Raw genomic sequence first — 19,859 nt, forward strand, 5'->3', positions numbered from 1 at the left:
CATCTCTCCAGCCCTCTTATTTTCAAAGAAACCATCAGGAGGGCAATGGTTATTTCTCAGGAGTCACTTGCTTTAGCTTGGTGGCTTGGGCCCCTCCACTGTCATTGTGATGTCTTTGATTTCATAGTTGACCAAACCCTCAGACCCTAACATCTGAGTTCCTACATCTCTCTCTGTCTTAGCCCTCTGTGGACTGGGCTGGCTTTGAGGCTGTGTTCTCCTGACTAGATGCTACTCTGGTTGAGCTTCCCAATGTCTTTCAGAGGGACTTAGCTGCCCCAGTAGTGTTGGGTTGTTTTTTAATTCTAGAAACTTGTGGAGATATAAGTCCTGGTCAGTGCTCATTCATTAATTAGTAACAGAGACACAGGTAGGCATTCTCAAAGGTAGGGAGACTGTGAAGGAGTATAAAGCACCCAGGGATTTGAGAACAGACCTTGAGGAATAAGGCAGCAAAGTTTTAGAAACCGAGATTATAGCCGTGGCTCTGATGTCCTCTACAGAGCTTGCATTATACCCTTTCCCTCCCTCCCTCCTTCTGTCCCTCTCTTCCTTTCAGTGTTTGAGATCCATCAGGCATTAGGCATGGAGAATACAGTAGAAAACAAAATAGCCAAGAAACATCCTTGCATGGGAAACTTATAAAGAATTAAGTAAATTAATCACACATTAAAAGATTATATATATATATATATATATATATATATATAATGAACTATCAAGGGAACAAATGTAGGTTATAATATAGAATAATCATGGGCCATTAACCTTAGCTTGTGAAGAATTCCTCTCTTAGGAAGTGACTGGTTAGCTCAGACCAGAAGGCCACAGGTATTTAGAGAGGGGAGATTTCAAGTTGAGGAAGCATCAACTGCAAAGGCAGGAAACTCACTTAGCTTGATCAAGGACTAAAAGACTGGGGTGCAAGTCACAATATGCATGGCATATATGGGAGTAGGCCAGCAGCCTTTTGGAATGCATGATCCTTCTGAACATAGGAAAATGTGGATTTATTTACTTAAGCACCTTTGAAACTTTGTAGGTTGTCATATGCTGTTCACATGGACTGTCTCTTACAAAGACTTATGTGCTTAAGGTCTGTTCCCTGACTGGTGGTCTAATAGTTGAGAGGTAATTGGGTGCCAAGGACTCTAGCCTGTAATCAATCCCTTGGTGGAGTCACAATACAATGGTGTATTGGGAGGTAGTGGTTTGTAGTAGGAGAAGTCTGGCTGGAGGAAGCAGATCACAGAGCACTGGAAAGACAGGCTTTGGCCCCAGCACCGTCTATGTCTCCTTGCTTCCTGGCCATGAGCTGGGCTGCTCTGCTCCACTGCAGTCCCATCACCCCAACATTTTGCCATACTAATGCCTTGGGTATTTTGTCACACAAATGAGAGGCTGTCATTCTCTTTACCATGTGGGTCTTGATCATTTTAACTTGCCCTTGGTCCATAGTTAATGTTTTCCCTTCAGACTCTCCCAAATCCTTTCTGTTCCCTATAGCCAATTAGTTAATATTCCCAGGAAAGATAATTGATTGGTCCATCTTATCTTATGTAGTGAAGCCTTAAGTTCCAGGCCACTGGCCATCCAGTGAATGGCTTTTCTGGCCTTCAGTCAGGCCCAGTCCTCTGACTGATCATCTGTGGATGGGAGCAGAGTCACATCCAGGACATAGTGATATCCACTTACTGTGATGATGCAGTCTATGAGCTAAGCCTGAGCCTGATGGATGGACTCAGATGATGGGGGAAAGGGGTCTTTTCCTGGGATTATCTCTTACCAGACTTCTGGAAATAGACAATGTTCTAGTTTCATGTGTGTGTGTGTATGTGTGTGTGTTGCTGCTCCTCATGATGAGAGGGAAAGGAATGTGGGGTCTTGCATGGGTAATGGGTGCCATAACACATGTGTGTCACAGGGTAATCTGAAGGAGTTGACTCTCTCCTTTTATCCTGTGGGTTCTGGGGAACAAGCTCAGGCCATCAGCTCTGGGAACAAGTACCTTTACCCACACAGACAAATTGTCAGCCCTCTCTCCTTGATCTTTTGAGACAAAGTCTCTCACTGAACCTAGAACTAGATGCATTGGTTAGACTGGCTGCTCAATCAACCTGCTGGATCTGCCTCCCTGTCCTCATGGAGATTCAGACACATTTCACTATCTCTGACTTTCACGTGGATGATCAACTCAGGTCTTCATACTCACAGAGCCAAGTACTCTACCCGGTGTGCCTGCTTAAGCTTCTCAAATGACCTCAGATTACATGAACTCACTCAAGGCATAAAAGCCAACATGCCTGCAAATCCTCATCCCCTGGACCCAGATTCCTGAATCTTTGTTTATTTTTTACTCCCTCCAAACTCCTGCTCTCAAAGTGTTTGCCTTCACCATAGTCCCACCCTTATATTCTGTTCTTCTCCCTGAATAACTAACTCTTAGATCTGAATCTAGCATTACTTTCTTTTCTAGATCACCCCCAAACATGGAAGACAATATATATACACTGGTACACTTGATTTGGTATGTATTCCTGTAATGGAACAGGGCACCATTTTAAACAATGTAGATTGCTATGCTCCCTGAACACTGTCTCCCTCAGCAGACAGACAGTGACGTAGGACAGAGGTCATTTCTGTTGAGATCATGGCTGCTTCTATGATCTAAGTCCTGAAGGAGCTGAATCCAGAGACGACTGAGGAAAGCAATATTTTCCTGGGAACTCTCTTACCAACTTCTGAAAATAGAAAATATGCATTAGAGTTTCTGATGTATCTTGGACTAAAATGTGTGTGTGGTAGGTGGTGGGTGCTTGGTAAATGCTTCTGGTAGGTGGCAAATGCTTGATAAATGCTGGCTGGTGAAATGGCTCAGCAGGTAAGACAACCCAAGACCTATCTGGCCTTGGAACCCACACTAATGGCACAAGCAAGCTGACTCCTGCAAGTTGTTCTACATACCTCCCATGGCAGAGTCCCACCCCCAGTAAAATAAAATAAATAAAAATAAATAAGTTAAATAATACATGCTAGCCACATGAAGGGATGAAGAAGTGCCAGGGATGAAGGCTACAAGAAGTGGAGACTGTGTGGCCAGGGGACTGACTGCAGCAAAGACTTCACAGAAAGTGTGGGGCTTGGGCTTGGTTTGGGTGGGGGAGGTTTGGGGAAAGAGAAGCCGAGATATCAAAAGCAAGGATAAGATTTATTAATAAGGCAAGGAACTGGAAATACGTGTGATATAGCCAAGGTACTTGTTATATAGCCCAAGACTGTCTCATTCTCACAATCCCCCTGCTTCCACCATCTCCATGCTGAGGGCCGAGGTGGAGAATAGTTCATGTGGGTGGTACAATACTTTAATTTCTTTTCCAAGTGATTGATGACTACAAACTCAATCACCCTAAAAAATTGAGACCTATTTTTATTTTATTGTTTGGTCAGTCAGTTAACTGGTTCTAGTGATGGGGATTCAACTCAGGACCTTGTGGGTTCAAACATGGGTAGATACAGCTGCGCAGAGGAGAGCTTGAACACCAGGCCATGCCAGCTTTCTCCTCGAGAAGACACAAAGGATCTATTCTCAAGGTGAGGGAAGAGGACTGCACACTGAAAAATGGCTGAAAAGCCCAGCAGCTCTGGTTTTGAGGTTGGCAGAATGTTGTTGGTCTGGAAATGGTGGGTTGGTAGAGGAGATGGAGTGCCACAGGGTGGAGCCACCGGGAAATCTTAGTGCTTGCTGCTGCATAGACTCTGGGGTCCGGCAGGCATAGGTCATGCTTCTGTGTTGCTGTGTATTTTCTTAGTTCAACTCTATGCAATGGTTTAATAACTCTCAATGGGACAATTCAGTGATGTTTCTAACATGGTGTTTGACATGGAGGACGGAGGACTGGTGCAGAAGAAGAGGTGTGTGTGTGTGTGTGTGTGTGTGTGTATGTGTAAGCACACAGGCACGCATGTGTATTTGCATAGGAATGGGAGAGTTTATGCCCATGTACGTGCATACATGCATAAGTCAGAGAACAACCTCTTATGTTGTTTCTCAGGAGTCATCTTGGGCTATATTGTGTTTTGAGATGGTGTTTCTCACCCACCAGAGGCTTGCCAGTTTGACTAGGCTGCCTGGCTAGTGATCTTCAGGAATCCACTTGTCTCCTGGGCTCATGGGTGAGTGCCTCTGCTCTTGGAGATTTTACCTGTGTTCTGGAGATTGAACTCTGGTGAACAGCGAGCACTTTACCGATTGAGTCATTTCCTCAGCCCCTCTCTTGGGGACTGTGATGTGGAGGATTTACCAGACTACAACCTGGGCATGCTCTTAGTGTAAACTTGATGCTAGGCAGTTGAGCCCCTGGTGCCAAACCTTTGCCAGGAGCAGCCTGTATGGCACGAAGTGTCCTTCCAGGAGTAAGGGACCCATATTTCCTCTCCAGCTCTCTAGCTTTTGCACAATAGCTTTATATTGATGTTCTGAGCCATCACCCAGCTAGTGAACCACTGACCCAGATTCCCCAATCTTGACTAACTCCTGGTCGTAGGGTGGCCTGGAGCTGCTGTTCCCTCCTCACAGTGTGTGTCATTCACTAGATTCTTTCCTCTCCAAGACTGTCTGCAGCCCACATGTAGAGGGAGAAGGTCCTCACCACAGCATGACATCACTAAGTGAGACTCCTTCCTCCTTCTGTTTCCTGTTCCTGTTGATTAAGCCAAGGGAAGAGGCAGCTCCTTACTGCTCCCAGAACTTGGTGATGTGCTTTTGATAAAGAGTAGCTGCAGGGCCAGCAACACATCACTATTATTTTATTTTTCTTGTACGTTTTCCAGTTACTGTTTGCTTATTTGAATTAATTTCACTTTCTAGTAGATAAGCTATATATAATTGCCTCCCAAAATCTGTTTAGGGAAAGAAAAACTGAATATACTCAAAAAATATTAGGCATGTAATTGTTGTGTTATGAGGGTAGGAACCATCTCCTAAAGCTGGTGCTCAGGTGGCTGAGGGTTGAAAACTGCTAGCAGAGAAGGGGATTGTGCCTGGAGACAAATGTGACTCTGCGAACTAGCGCCCAAGATACTTTACACACCTCAAGTCTCTACTTCCTCATGTACTCAAATGGAGAAAATGATTTCTAGAACATGAGGATGTTTTGATGATTAAAAAGATAATTGGAGATGCATGTCAGCTGCATACGACAGCTGCTAAGCATCAAATAAAATTTTTTCCAGCGCTCACTATTTTAAACATTTATTTACTGGGGTGGGGGTGGGGTGCGTGTGCTTATACAAGTTATCTTTTCCTTTTAGGTCCTGGGATCAAACTGGTCACCAGGCTTAGCAGCAAGCACTTTTACCCGCTAAACCATTTCCCCATCTCATCCCACCTACAGTGTTGCGCTTTATAAAAATGACATTCACAGAGTAAGTTCCTACGTTGTTGGGGCTTTGATCACGCCACAGGAAGGAATCTTGGCAAGTCTCTTCCCTCTCTTGCTTTCCTTGCCTCATTGGTCTGTGATGATATGAGTAGTATCATCTTTATGGTGCTCCTGGGAGGACCAACCTTTGTCTTTTTTAACAGGTGTATGACCCCGGGAGGCTGGGCTGCCAAGTATAAGCACTTAGGACATGAGCCTGCCTCCTCTTGGGGCTGCACCCTAAGTGAGCAAGTTCCGTGGAAGTGAGAAGCCCTGGATATGTGCCCCAAACACTCCATGACACCATTATTGGCAGAGGGGATAAACCGTTCCTGCTTTTAAACCTTAAATAGCCATTTAGCTGTGCCGTCACTGTCGGCTCTTAAAGGCCCCAGAGCCTGCATCAGAACCCTTTCCTCCCTTCATATAGAATCACTTCTATTGGCTTTTATAATGTTCTCTCCACTGTGGTGTGCCATGGCCTCTTCAGATTTATTGTTGAAGCCTTAAGTCCCAGGGAGATGAGATAGGAAAGCAAAACCTTAGGAAGATCCGTAGGGTTAATGAGTCATGAGTATGCCCACCCACCCCATGAGGGCATTAGTAGTTCATAAGAATAAAAGATATACCACCTGAAACACACATGAGGGCTCAAGAAGGGAGCTGTCTATAAGCCAGGATGAGGGTTCTTGGCTAGGGCCAAATATACAGACACCTTCACCTTGGATGTCTCAGACTCCGGAGCAGTGATTCTCAACCTTCCTACCACTGTGACCATTTGGTAGTTCCCACCAGTTCCTCATGGTGTGGTGATGCCTGACCGTAAAATTATTTTCATAACTACAACATTGCTTCTGATATAAATCAGAATGCAAATATCTGATATGCAGGGTGTCTGATATGTGACCTCTGTGAAAGGAATGTTTGACTCCCAAAGGGGTTGCGACCCACAGGTTGAGAACCGCTGCTCTAGAGCTATGCGAAAGAAATGCCTGTTGTTTAAACTACTTAGGGCAAGATATATTTTCACACTACCTAGAATCCATATATAAAATAAAATTATATATATCTATATATCTGTATATATCCATCATCTGCCTGTCTAATATCTATCTATCTATCTATCTATCTATCAATCAGCACCACATGCAGACTAAATGTGGTGGTGCATGCCTGTGGTCCCAGAACTTAGGATGTGGAGGCAAGAGACTTAGGAAGTTTAAAGGCATCCTTTGTTATACAGCGGGTTTGAAGCCAGCCTGGCACCATGAGACCCTGTCTCATGATCCTTAAATTACTAATCATTACACAAACAGCCTTTACTCACACCTTACACTTCTACTTCAGATGAGGAGGCTGATGTTTGAAGGTCAGGAGCTTTGAATGTCAGAGTTAGATCTTGGATGGCCAGCACTCCCACACCCTCCTACTATCCCAGGAGCAGCCAGAGGTTCAAGTGGCAGGAAAAGGCTATAGAGAGGATCTCAAGGGCCTCAAGTAAAAGGGGAAATCATTCCTCGTTGCTAGAGAGAGGAAGAGTGTGGTTTCTAAGAGAGACTTGAACCAGGCTAGTGGTGGGAAAGCAGATTTGTGTAGGAAATAATCAGAAAACAAAACCAAACACCCCCAGCTCCATTGGTTACAAGGCGAAAACCTTTAATAACACGAGTGCTTATTACATGAGCTGCTTCGGGGGTACTGACATCTGATTTCTGGTCATGTTTTTCTAACACTTAAAGGTGAAGGCCTCTCTCAGGGCCACCTGTGTGGTGGGTTTCACGGAGAGTTTGTGTGGGTGGACAATGGGAACAGCTATGCATACAACTGACAGGGGATTTAGAAATCCCCCACTGCTATGACTGTACCTTCAACTTCAGTCAAGTCCTTTCCCAAGGAGGGAAGAATGTCGTGGTCCTTCCAGCAAAGAAGGAAGAAAAGAAAACACTAGGCACAAATACACAGAGAGGGGTAACATTAAGGGACCAGCGAGAAAAGTCGGGGGAGGTGGACGGGTTAAGGTCTGAGGAATGAGGGACCACTGTGGGAGGGGGCTGAGTCCATTTGGTTTCGTTCTTTGTAAGAAGTAATACCATCACGAGGACCATGCCATGCAACCTTAGAGACATCTGTGTACACTTCCCCCAAGGCTGTGCTGGGCGGCGGGGCAGAGGTCAGAGGTCAGCTCAGACAGGCGTGGTACGTCTGTTGGCCGGATTGTTATGCAACGACTCTTTGAACTCTTTGGGTGTGGAGTTGTGGAACTGTAGAAAAGCATGGTCCCGGTCAGAGTTGAGAAGGGTCCCCATGGTAAGCTTAGAGGGGTCCCGGGAGAGAGTGAACATGGAGATGTCGGTGGAAGGGATGGTGTGGAAGCCTTTGCTGATGGGAGACAGGTCTCGGGATCTAGGTTCAGTGGAGCGAGAACTTGACCGTCTTCGGAATCTATACCGGTAGGGCGGTAGGCGCGCAAATGTAGACTTCTTCAGGAGCTCTGAATGGGATCTGGCACGCAACTGCTGATGCTTCTCAATATAGATGTGCACGGCGACCACACCCACAATTTCCGCGATGATGAAAGAGAAGGCTCCAAAATAAAAGGACCAGCCGTAGGAGTAGCTCTTTTTAGAGTCCCTCTGCCCAGGGTCTCCAGCATTGGCTGAGATATAAACTATGATGCCGATGATGTTGCTTAGCCCTGAGAGAAAAGGAAAAGAAAACACACATTCCATAAAACCTCTCAGAGGCAATGATCCTTTTTAGCGTTGAGATACTGATAGAACATGTGGAAGAGTAGCAGGGAGAGGAGGCAATGGATTAGGGCCAAGGAATCTCACCGCTGAGCTCTTCCTGCAAAGTCTGTCTTTGGGAAATGAAGAATTCTGATGCTCAATCCTGGGCAGGGCACTGTGAGCTAAAGACTTTGTCTAGTTATAGCAAGTACTGGAGAACCCAGAAAGCACTCATTTCCCTTCAAAATAACCCATTCCATAACCACTTAATCTTGACACTAACTCACAAGAATGGCAAAATGAGCAAGATATGGGTCCCTGACCTTGACTTTCTCACCTGCAGCTAGAGAGACTCACATGGAAATGTAAAGAGAGCATAAAGCAACAAGGACCCCATCAGAGATGCATATGAGATGACTGAGGGAGGAAGGAGGGAGGGATGGAGAGGGGGAGGGAAGGAGGGAGAGAGAAAGAGGGCAGGGGAGAGGAAAGCCTTCCTTTGAAGACCTGGTGGCATCTGACCTGGATCCTGACAGCTTACAGGAGAGGCAAGACTGTGGACCATGAAGTGTGAGAGAAGGGACAGAGAATTACTTGCAAGCCTGGTGACATCCTTTGTGGCAGGGAGGAGCAGCTCGGGAATAGGGCGTGCTAGATATATGGAGTTGGAAATGCTGATGAAAGCCCACTGCACACACACACAGGATGCAGCTGTAGTCTGGAGGTGAATGAACCCCTGGAGGAAGGAAGACCGCTTGAATCTTTTCATGTATGTGTGTGGGGGGAGGGGGCTCAGTGCTATGAATGGAACCCAGAGATTTGTATGGACTAAGCTAATATTCTACCCCTGAGCCATACCTATGACCTCCCAGTCTTTTTCTTTTCTGCACAGAATAAGATACACTTTAGGTCAACTGTTATTGGCACACCAGGAATTAGGGTACACAAAGCTATTAACCCTGAAGACTCATTCCCTCCTCTTGATCATCAACTTGATCATCAGCCCAAATTTTAGTGATGCCATCTAATAGGCTGGCAGGGGTGGGGTGGGGAATGGCGGAGAACCCAGTCAAACACACTTGCAAACTCCACCTCAAGTTACTGTATCTATTGCTGTTGCCATGGTTCCTGGACAGTGGACTTCAGCTTCTTTAGCCTTTCAACATGGACTTAAATCCAGATCTTTCCAGGGAACTTCTAGGCCTTCAGCACAGATTGGGACTATAGAGGCTTCCAGCTCCTTGGACTGAGCAACACAGAGGCTTTCTGCTTTTCCAGCATGCAGATGTTACTGGATTACTTACCTCTCTTGGGTGTAAGCTAACCCAATATTGCCCCATGACACTGTGTTTCTCTAGAGAGCCTTGGCTTATTAATACACCTACTTTCCTCAAGTGGCAAAAGGCTACATTGGGAATAATCATCTGCTCACTTTAGGAGAGGAACTGATTCCCTAGGCAATGGTAGGAAGGAGCAGACCTCAGGTTCCTACTCACTCTCACTTGCCTTACAGTATTGCTCTAAAACATTTTTTTTTTTTGTATCTTTATGTCAAGGGCTCAGGGCTGCTGCCAACAATGACCAAGGGAGTTGGTATACCAGCTGGCATCTCCCTGCATCTAAAATTTCACTACCTGTCAGGTGTCACTGTATGGAGTCTGTTCCTCTTTGCAGGCCTCAGTACCAGGTGATGAATAACCTTTCCTGAAGCCTCTCTGTTGAGTCCTCTCTCCACTCCTCGAATGTCCTGTGCATTTGATATTCCCCAAGGTTGTACAACTAAAGGGTTATCTAAAGCTCTGTCTAGAGGCTACAGAAATGATTTGCTGATCTTTCAGAGGGCTGGAGTTCAGTTCCTAGCACCCATGTCTGGTGGCTTAGAGCTGCCTGTAACTCAGCTCTAGGGGTTCCCCCAAGTATCCTCTTTTGGCCTCTGTGGGCATCCACCCACACACACATAAATAGAAATAAAATAAACCAAGCTTTGCCAAGCAGAGTTTATTCAGTGCCACCATTCTGATTGGCTGGTGCCTATGTGTGAGGTCTTACAAACATTTCGCATATGACTCTGGTCATACTCAATCTAGGACTTGCCCCTAGCAGGGAAAGGTCAAGTTCTACCTCTAACCCATATTCTCTCCTGGCCTTTCCTGGTACAGGCTTTCTCAGGTAGGCAGCAGTTTCTGATCAATGAGATACCCCTGGTACAAGAGATGACAGATCTGGCTCTGTCAGACTGCACTGTCCCTCTCCTACCCCCAGGATAAAAACCGGCTTCTTTCCCCCCAAGTGTCAATTTGCCTGGATGATTAGTGGAAGACACATTCTTTTATATTAAAATGAACGTGGATATAATAAGGAGGAAAAAGCAGAATTCACATGAATTTTTCAGTTAAGTGGGAAACTGACTTCAAAGACTTCAGCTCACTGATGCTTCTGCGGTGATGCTGAGTGCCCAGGGCCAGGATCTCTCTCTCCCCTCTGACAGCAGGGAAATATGTGTGACAAAGTTTAGAAAGTTCTAGAAAAGACAGCTTTGTTGGGGGACAGGGTAGGAAAGTTCATGGAGATGTTCAAATGTCCAACTAGTTTAAAGAAGCAGGAAGCCAACAAGTTATCAGTCACTCATGGGGCATTTATCATAAGTCAGACACTGGGTAGTGTCTTTAGTGACTTGACTTATTTATTGTATGGTGCTGGTGATGGTTCCCAGGGCTTCAGGAGTGCTAGGCCAGTGCAGTACCATTCAGCTACCTGCTCCTAGCTATGAGTCTCTCCTTCACCAGTTCAGTGAATCATTGTATTTTTCCCTTCCATAGATGAGAGGGAATAATATGGATTTGTAAGTTTCCATATCAACACAAACTAGGAAATGATCCAATCAGAATTTGAACCCAAGACTCTTAGCCATGGTAGACTGATATTTCAGTAAAGAGGCTTTTATGGACAAGACACTTGCTCATCACTATTGCTTTAGCTTCCAGCCCAGAGCTTGACCCAAAGCAAGAATACATGGTATGTTTGTTGAATGAATGCGTGAGTGAATGAATACAATTGATGTATACATTAAACTCACAAAGCATATAACAGTTACTTTATGTTGAGCCACACTGAGTGCTAGACACAGTTTTGGGCTCTTTCCCACAGTTTCCCCTTCTGTGTACCAACTCATCAAATCTGTTAAACAGCCTCCAGAGGCAGGATCATTATGACCTGAGCCTTTTAGGTGGGTAAACTGAGGCACAGAGCAGTTAGTGACTTGCCTGATGCTATACAATGAGAATATAGAAGAAGGGAGATTAGCACTGGGTAGCCTGGCTTCAGAGCTCATGCATTTTAGACTTTGTTATCAGTCCCAGGACACAGGAAGTGCTCAATTAAAGCCATAAACTTTAGCTCATAAAGGGCCTTGGGAAGCAAGGGGTCTTCTAATGCTGTCATTTTATAGGTGGAAAATTTGAGGCTTCTGGGGCTCCAGAGGGAGGGGGACTCTAATCCTAGACAAGTATTCCCTCGGGGGCTTTCATAGTCCGCTGCATCTAACCTACCTGTCATCCCTCACAATACTCCCATGCAAAGAAAGTAGCTGATGACACTTTCCCCTAACAATCTCCTGGGGGGACAAAATAATGATCTTATCTTGTTCTTTGTAAACTGTCACATCAGCACAACACTGGTACAGATTCTCCCAGTTGGTCAGTCAGACCAAGGACAGGGCTATCAGTGGGAGGAACATTCCTCAAAAGCAGCTAAGCCTCTGGGTTTTCTAGTTAACGCCTGTCATCACAGAGCATGATCAGAAGCCCTAGCTACCTCCAGATGACCTGTCTCCTGAGTAAAGACAGGACTTTCGCCTTGGTCTGTAACCTGAATGGGTTCTCTAAGGGTGAGAGTGGGGTGTTGTCTGTAGAAGGGGAAACTGTGGGAAAGAACCTGTACAAGGCGCCCTCACCGGGGACCAGGATGCTGAGTTTTGTGCTTGACAATGTCTTGTTGCTGCTTTTCCAATAGTAGAAAACAGCATCGTGAGTCGCACATCCAGTGTCCCTCCAGCAGCTCTGAAATAGGAGTCCTTGCTCTTTGCCGTGTTGGAGGTGAGGAAGCCAGGGTCCCAGCAGGCTGGGGATTGTTCCTAAGGCCACACAGGTGGAGCAAGAACTCAAATTTCAAAATGTCACTTATTTTCAGCCAACTTTGGTTTGGAAATAATACAAGGAAATTTCAGAAAGAAGCAGTTCATATGCTTTAAGTAGCCTTGTTACAGTTTATTATAGTTCTCCTATTTTTTTTTAATATTTATTAAGTTCTTACTGTATCTAAAGTTTATAGTATACTTTCATGGGTGTATTTTTACAGAGTGAATATAGTGCGTATAGGACTTAGCACTATTCTTTGGTTTTAGGATCCAATATGGTCCTTGGAAAGTATCTCTATGGGTAAAAGAGGACCACTGAAGAGCAGTTTGAAGGTCACTGCCAAAGCTGTCTTCCTCTCTGCCTGCTGCAGTGGTTAATAGTAACTGTCAACTTGACAGATTCTAGAATCTTCTAAGGAAAGCCTGAGCATGTCTGTGAGGGACACTTGAAGCTGTAGTGATTAAGCTGGGAAGAGCCACCCTAAATGTGCATGGCATCCGCCTGTGGTCTGGGGCCCTGGAGTGAATACAATGAAGAAAGTAAGGAAGCAAACTGAACATCCGCTCATCTCTGCTTCCCGACCGTGGGCAATGGGACCAGCTCCTATGTTCTTGCTGCTTTCTTCCCCATGACAGACTGTGCTCTTAAACTGGGAGCCAAAAGAAGCCCTTTCTCCCCTAGGAAGCTTTTGTCAGATACTTGGTTGCAACAATGAGAAAAGTGAGGAGTCACCTTTCCTTGTCCTCTGAGTCTGTCATTCCGTTGGCAATGACCTGCCTGGAGCGGGGAGAGGTGAGAAGGGATGACAAAGACATGAAAGGAAACCCAGAAGAAGAAGAGGAAGACGAGGACGTCGGAGCAGGAGGCGTGGTGGTGATGGAGAGAAGGTAGTGAAATAGGACACATTTCTGAAGGTAGTTTATGTTTGGATATGCTTGGACCATGGGAAGTGGCACTATTAGGAGGTGTGGCCTTGCTGGGATAGGTGTGGCCTTGTTGGAGGAAGTGTGTCACTTTCAAGTGTGTAGGAGGGCCACCCAGTGCAGAAGAGACCCCCTCCTGGCTGCCTTCGGATTAAGATATAGAACTCTCAGCTTCTCCAGCTCGGAGTCTGCCTGCATGATGTCATGCTTCTGGACATGACTATAATGGACGGAACCTCAGAAAATGTGAGCCAGCTCCAATGAAATGTTTGCCTTTATAAGAGTTGCCTTGGTCATGGTGTCTCTTCACAGCAATAAAACCCAAATGAAGACAATAGACTCTCATCTCCTGTTCACCCTGTACTTCCTCCTGCTCAGCTGGTGTGGATGGATGACCAGGTCTTCCCCATGGACCTCTGAGAGGGGCTGTTGCCTCTGCCCTCTCTGGAGATGCTTGGGAGGATATGGGGACTTGAGAGCTTGTAAGATTGTGAACAGCAATTGACTGGCAGGCAAGCATCTCAAAGCTCTTCTCAACCCTTCTCCATCCCTGTATCTCATCTCTCCCTCTTCCCTCCTCTCTCTTTCTCTTGTCCCCTCCTGCTTTCCTCCTTCCTTCCCTCTTGAGGGTTTCACTATGTAGCCCAGGCTGGCCTGGAATGGTGACTCAACCTGTCCTTTGGTTAATCTGTGTCCTTATTTCTGTCTTATAGACTCTTGACATCGTGTCTCCTCCTTGTATTGCCTTTGCAGCAGCCTTGTCTAGAGTCTGGGCCTCTTATTGTCTAATGGAATCCTCAGCTGCACACAGGTTGATCGTTCACCATCAGTGCAGCTCTGGCTTTGGTTTGTTGTCAGGTTACATCTCAAGGCAAGACACTCACCTGCAGAGACGAAGAAGATGCCTGCGCTGAGGATAACACTGTGCCTGGTGCGGTGGAACTCACTGGCAGCCACGCAGAGTCCCCCGAAAAACAGCAGAGTGACGCTGAGGATGGGGAAGACACTGGAGGCCCTCACAGCCCCTGTGGAGAGAAGGAGAGAAGCTTCCATCTGTGCTCCAGCCAGTCCAGGACTCACCCCCTGTGGTTGTGGAGTGTCTATGAACAAAACAGTGCAGAACTGGAGAGAAGGCCACACCCATAGAGGTGTGAGACCAGCGCCAGTCACTCAGGGGCCTGTGATCTGGAGGCCCAGTACCTGACAGCTGACCTCTTGACCGTCTAAGCAATTCTACCAGTTGGGTGCATTGTAAATTATGTCTAGGGACTTGGAGCCTGGAGTCACTGGGGACCCCACTTCTGGCTAGCTAGCATCCTCTTAATTCCCCACTTCGCAGACTTCCTGGGGTGGGATGTCAGGCCTGTCCTGCCTCAGTCTACTGCCCAGGTCACCCTTCATTTTTGATGAGGAACTGGGAGTGAACACAGGGAGAGCCGGACTTAGTTGCAAGCCCGAGATCCTTGCATGAGGTTTCAGTTACTCCAGGGTGTCCCAGTGCACAACAGAGGGCAATATTAAAGAGTAATCAACACCAAACAGTGACAGCCTAAACCTGACTGGGATAGGGGCAAGGAGGGTTGATTTAAAGTCTTTTGGGTCTGTATTCTGAGCCTGGAAGCCAGGATCTTCGTTTTCCACCTGGACCTGCATATTGCACAGGCAGTCTTAAATGCAGGGATTCCTGTCAGCCCATTTGCAGCTCATCAAGATGCAGAATCTTAAACACCTGTATTTGCATAGTAAAGAGCCTGGCAATACCCATTCAAAACCCATTTAGTCACAGAATGATTAGATGAATTTATGTATTCACTCAAGAAATATTTATTAAGCGCCTACTAGATGCCAGGCACCCTGCCAGGTGCTAGGGAAGCCGCAGCAAAAACATTTAAGGACTATAAAAGGCACAGTGCTTGTCCTTGGTGTTGGTCAGAGGACCCCTGGGTGCCCTGGTGTGAACCTGGTGGCTTCCTGGATCCTGGAGAGGTCTGAAGTCAGTCAGGGTAGAAGTCAGTATGACCCTAGCCAGAACAAGGGCATATGTGACCTCAACTTCTAAGGGGTTGCACCCTGATGGACCTTAGGACACTGAAAGTGCTATAGATGCAGCAGGCAGTGGATTCAGGAGTCATTTTCTACATAGTTGGGGAGAACCTCACAGCGGCACAGTACACCACAGTGTGGCCATTGTCCTTCAGCCGAAAGGCTATCTGGGAGCCTTGACGGCTGCTGCTATGCATCATGAGAGAATCATTTCACATATTGCTGGCTTAGGACTAAACTCAAATTTGAAATGGGAAGTGGGGCTCAGCTGAGCATGCATTGCTTTCAAAACCACTGTATGGCTTGCAAATCCCAAGATGAAATGCCCCACACCAGGGACTGGCTGTATTTTCTCACATTGGTGGGGGATGGGAGGGCAGTTTGGGGCAGCCTGCATTTCACACTACAGAAAGGAGCAAGCATCTCTGTACTTGTTCTGAGCTTGTGGCTTGTTCTGAGCTAATCTGCATACATGCATTATTAATGGTTTGTTTGTTCTAACTCTTCTGCCCAGGCAGCACCTGGAGGAGTACAGGGAGCGGACTGGTAAGTGCCTAGGTCCACATGTCCAGAAAGATAACTGTGGGAGCACCAGACCCGGGGGACAGGCTTGGATGCTGCTGATGGTCTGCCTCATTCTCAGTGACGTTGCTGGCTTGAGAAGTGTGAAGGAGGGGTGAAGAGTGTTCCCACAGTCTTCTCCGCCCCGGCCCTCCCAGTCCAGTAAGAGGCAGCACAAGCTTTGTGCCAGTCGCATCATGCTCAGGCCTAGATAAAGAACCTGAATGGACTCTGTGCTCATCCATATATTAAAAAAAGCCACAGGGCCCATCCTCATGGCTCTCATGCTTTAGTAGAAACCACCAGTAGGGCCAGCCACATAGTTTGCAGGGCCTTCTGTAAAGGAAAAATATGACGTGTCCCGTTGCAATATTAAAATTTCAAGAAGGTGACAGCAGTGCAGTGATGAGGACTTTCCCCAGGGTTGGGCCCTGAGTGATTGACAGGATTGCAGGGATCCCGATGAGAGTGGGCATGGCTTGGATTAGTGCAGCGGACCATGGAAGGCATTGAATTCAGATGTTTTCTATGTGGAAACAGTAGCTGATGGCTCCACTATGGGCAATGCGGAGATTCATGAGCAACTCCCATGCTTACTCTCAGCATGGAGCGAATGGCACCTTACTGTGGCCCGCCAGAGGAGCAGAATAGGGGCGGGACTAGCAAGAGTATAGCTCATTTTGTCCAAGAGAGGTTCTGAACTCCGGTCACTCACTGTCACGTGACTTAGCTCCACCCACATTCTGCGTTTAGCTCTAAAAGGAAAAACCCTTTCCAAGACTGTGTAACCAGAGGGTGGTAACAAGAGAATGGGGCAGGACACAGTGGAGTGGGTTCTCCTAAGGCAGAGGACATGAGCACATCTGTATTTGTTTTAGGATGTTTCAGCTAGAGCCTGGGCAGTCCATGGTCCTGGATAGCTGTGTCCTTCCCACCCTGCTGCTCCCATTTTAGGAGGAATTTCAAACTGCCTGAAAAACTGGTTGAGAAAAAGAGGCATGGGGGAGGGGATCCTGGGCCCCCGGAAGGACCAGATTAGATCAGTCCCCTCTGAGCTTGTCTGTCAGCCTGCCCTGGCTGTCTTTGGTACTGCCCTGGATTGTGCTTGGGGCTCAGAAAATGAGAACCTGAAAATATAGTAGGGTTTTGTTTTGTTTTGTTTTGACATGCTGAATAATTTGATTTAAAGTAAATGAAAAAGCTTTTAAAAAGCAGTGTCAAGGTCCTTCTGACCTTGGTCACCCTCAGTGTCCCAGCTTCAAGTGCAAGTAGAGCTTTTCTATGAAATTCTCTTATCTGCCCTAAGGCTGGACCCACCTAAGAGGCAGCAATCACTCTAGTCCCTTCCCTGAGTCTCTATTACCTGAACTCATTTCACAGGATGAATGCAGTCTGCCGACACACCTGGACAGACTTCTGTTTGTCACCCATGGCCGCATCTACTTCCATTCCACAGAGAATCACTTACAAGCCATGCGTGTCCCGGGTGTCAGAGTTTGTCACAGGCCATTGCCTGTTTAATAGAGCCATGGGATTTGAGGAGAGCTGTTTACTTTCCCCATTCTCTCCTTTCCCTGTGGAAGAAAGGAGTCTATAGGTTCCTAAGTCATGTTAATCTGCACCCATGCTCTGGTAACCTTCAAACATGATGTGATTTCCTCCCCCCTTTTTTCCCCCAACATTCACACATTTGTAAGCCTCTTCCTCAACTGAGTGTGTTTATTGCTGCTTCATTCCAGTAAAGCGTCAGAAGGTGCAGTTGGGAAGAGTTCCTCTTCACCTCAATACTCTCAGGAAGTAGAGAGGATGCTTATGGTAATTTTGGTCCTCAGGTAGCCTGTGAATCGAGATAAGCTGACTGAGGCATCTGGAGTGTAGGGTGTAGCTTAGTGGGTCTAGCCTTGGGAGCAATTCATCAAATAATTCTTTAAAATGTCCATGTTTGATGCTTGGGTTTTCAAATGGACTCTTGGCCCAAACCCCACAAAAAATTGTGTGTGTTTGGAGGTCAGAGTGTACTTTGTAAAAGTCAGTTCTCTCCTTCTACCATGCCGGTTCTGGGATGGAGCTCGTGGTGTCAGCCTTAGAGGCAGGAACTGTTAATTGAGGGGCCAGGGGTTCTCAAGTCGTGGGTTGCAACACCCCTACCCCCCTTTGGGAGTTGCACATCAGATGTCCTGCGTATCAGATATTTATATTACAATTTGTAACAGAAGCAAAATCACAGTTATGAAGTAGCAGCAGAATAGTTTTCTGGTTGGGGGGTCACTATAACCTGCGGAGCTGTATTAAAGGGGTGGGAATCAGAGTCTGAGCCATTTTGCCTGTCTGTGAATCAACCTTAAAGAGACTATTTGCATTGTGAGTTGTTGGCAGGGTTTGCTTGAATATTCAATGTAATGAGTTTATTTGATTAAAAGAATTTTTTAATTAAAAAAATGATTAACCTTTGAAATATGCCCCAAGGACATTAGAAGTGATAAGGTTGATTATAAAAGTGTGTGTTTAGACTGGCCTGGTAGCATATGCCTGTTATGCATTCTAGCAAGGAGGCTGAAGCAGGAGGAACACAAGTTCAAAGCCTGATTGAGCTACAAGGTTACTTCAAGGCCAGCCAGGGTAAATGAATGAGATCCTGCTAAAAAAGAAAAAAGAGACAAAGGAAAAAGGGAGGGGGTGGAGACAGCTCAGTGACACAGAACTTGTCTGTTGCTGGTTACAAGTGAGGCCCCACCACACACACATACCCCAAAGATGTATCTGTGAGCATGTGTAGAAGAAGGGCTATATCCGAGACCAGAAATAGAGTAGGTCTTCAAAGCCGACCTGGTTCAGAAAGCGTCCCTAAGACAAGGAACTGAGCTTTCTCAGGCAGAAGGATGGATAATGAACTGCTAACTGCAATGCCTCCTGTAAGTCATCTCAGTCTAGGATTACACATTGACCAATCAGCTGTGCCCTCATTTGCATGGTGGAGAATGCAGGGTGGGATTGGGTGATAGTGGTTTCTTACCCCATTCCTATCCAAAAGAATGAGGCCAGCTCCAAAAAGAAGACCCCCATCCCCATCCCAAGCAGTCCAGCATTTTATGCAGGCTTTTGTTCTTCCTGTCTCACCTGCAGCATAGTAAAAAGCTTGTCATTTTCCTTCTCTTGTCTAAAGAGTGGCGAGGCTGTTTCCACCATGGCTCAGTAGCAACTTAGTAACCCTGCTGGGAACCCTCTGCCCAGAAGCAAGATTGAAGCAGGTTCAGCCATCTCCCTCTTCACATCCTCTACCCGAGCTCTCCGGGTGGGGTTGGGGGCTGAGTTCAGGTCTTGAGAGTCAGAGGTAAGCTGATCTGAGTGTAGTTTCATCATTGGCAAGAGTTGGGCTCTGCTGCCCTTCCTGTTATGTTATGGGATACTTCAGTCGATATGATAATTACGCCTTATTAATTAGCCTTCTATGATGCCATGGGTTAACTATGGCCCCCAGAATTCTTATACTGCAGATTTAGTCTAAAAATCTGCTCATGGCATTTGTAGGTGGAATCTTTGGGAGGTAACTGGGATGAGATGACTTCAGAGGGTGGGGCTTTGATGTGGCCATTGGTGGCTTTAAGGAGAGGGAGGGAAACTGGAGATGACACACTTGCTTCTTCCTTCTGTGTGATGTCCTCTGCAACATTACTATGCAGCAAGATAGCCCATGCCATTGGCTGAGCGCCACGCTCACAGGCTTCCCAGCTTCCAAACCTGTCAGCCAAAGAAGCTTCTCTTCTATACGAATTACATGGGCAATACTCCATTGTAGCAGCAGCTGGGGATGGAGCTAAGACGCAGGGGTTTAAACAGCAGTCTACACTCAAAGTCTAAGAGCATAAATGGAGAAGGGCGCGGGCCAACAGCATCAGTTCATCCCCCTCTTATTCTGATTATGGATGTCACATGATCAATTGTCATCACCCCCCTGGGATGGTGGACTGTCAATTGAACTGTGAGCTAAAATAAACCCTTCTTGCCTAAGTTGCTTTTGAATCAGGATATTTCATCACAGCAACGAAC

The 19,859-nt window shown here is 46.4% G+C and overlaps 1 protein-coding gene across 1 annotated transcript in view; it reads right to left on the bottom strand.

Annotated features, from left to right (window-relative positions):
* Nucleotides 1-7,094: 7,094 nt before the first annotated feature.
* Cacng3 (calcium voltage-gated channel auxiliary subunit gamma 3) overlaps nucleotides 7,095-19,859 on the bottom strand; it is a 98,334-nt gene continuing 85,569 nt past the window's right edge. Inside the window, exons 3-4 of the mRNA XM_052174816.1 lie at nucleotides 14,093-14,233; nucleotides 7,095-8,115 (exon numbers count right to left, since the gene is read on the bottom strand). Of these exons, the coding sequence (XP_052030776.1) occupies nucleotides 7,604-8,115; nucleotides 14,093-14,233 (653 nt within the window). The 3' untranslated portion in view covers nucleotides 7,095-7,603. The remainder of the gene's footprint in view (nucleotides 8,116-14,092; nucleotides 14,234-19,859) is intronic.

This window comes from Apodemus sylvaticus, chromosome 1, assembly GCF_947179515.1.
Source record: "Apodemus sylvaticus chromosome 1, mApoSyl1.1, whole genome shotgun sequence".
NCBI classification, from domain to species: Eukaryota; Metazoa; Chordata; class Mammalia; order Rodentia; family Muridae; genus Apodemus; species Apodemus sylvaticus.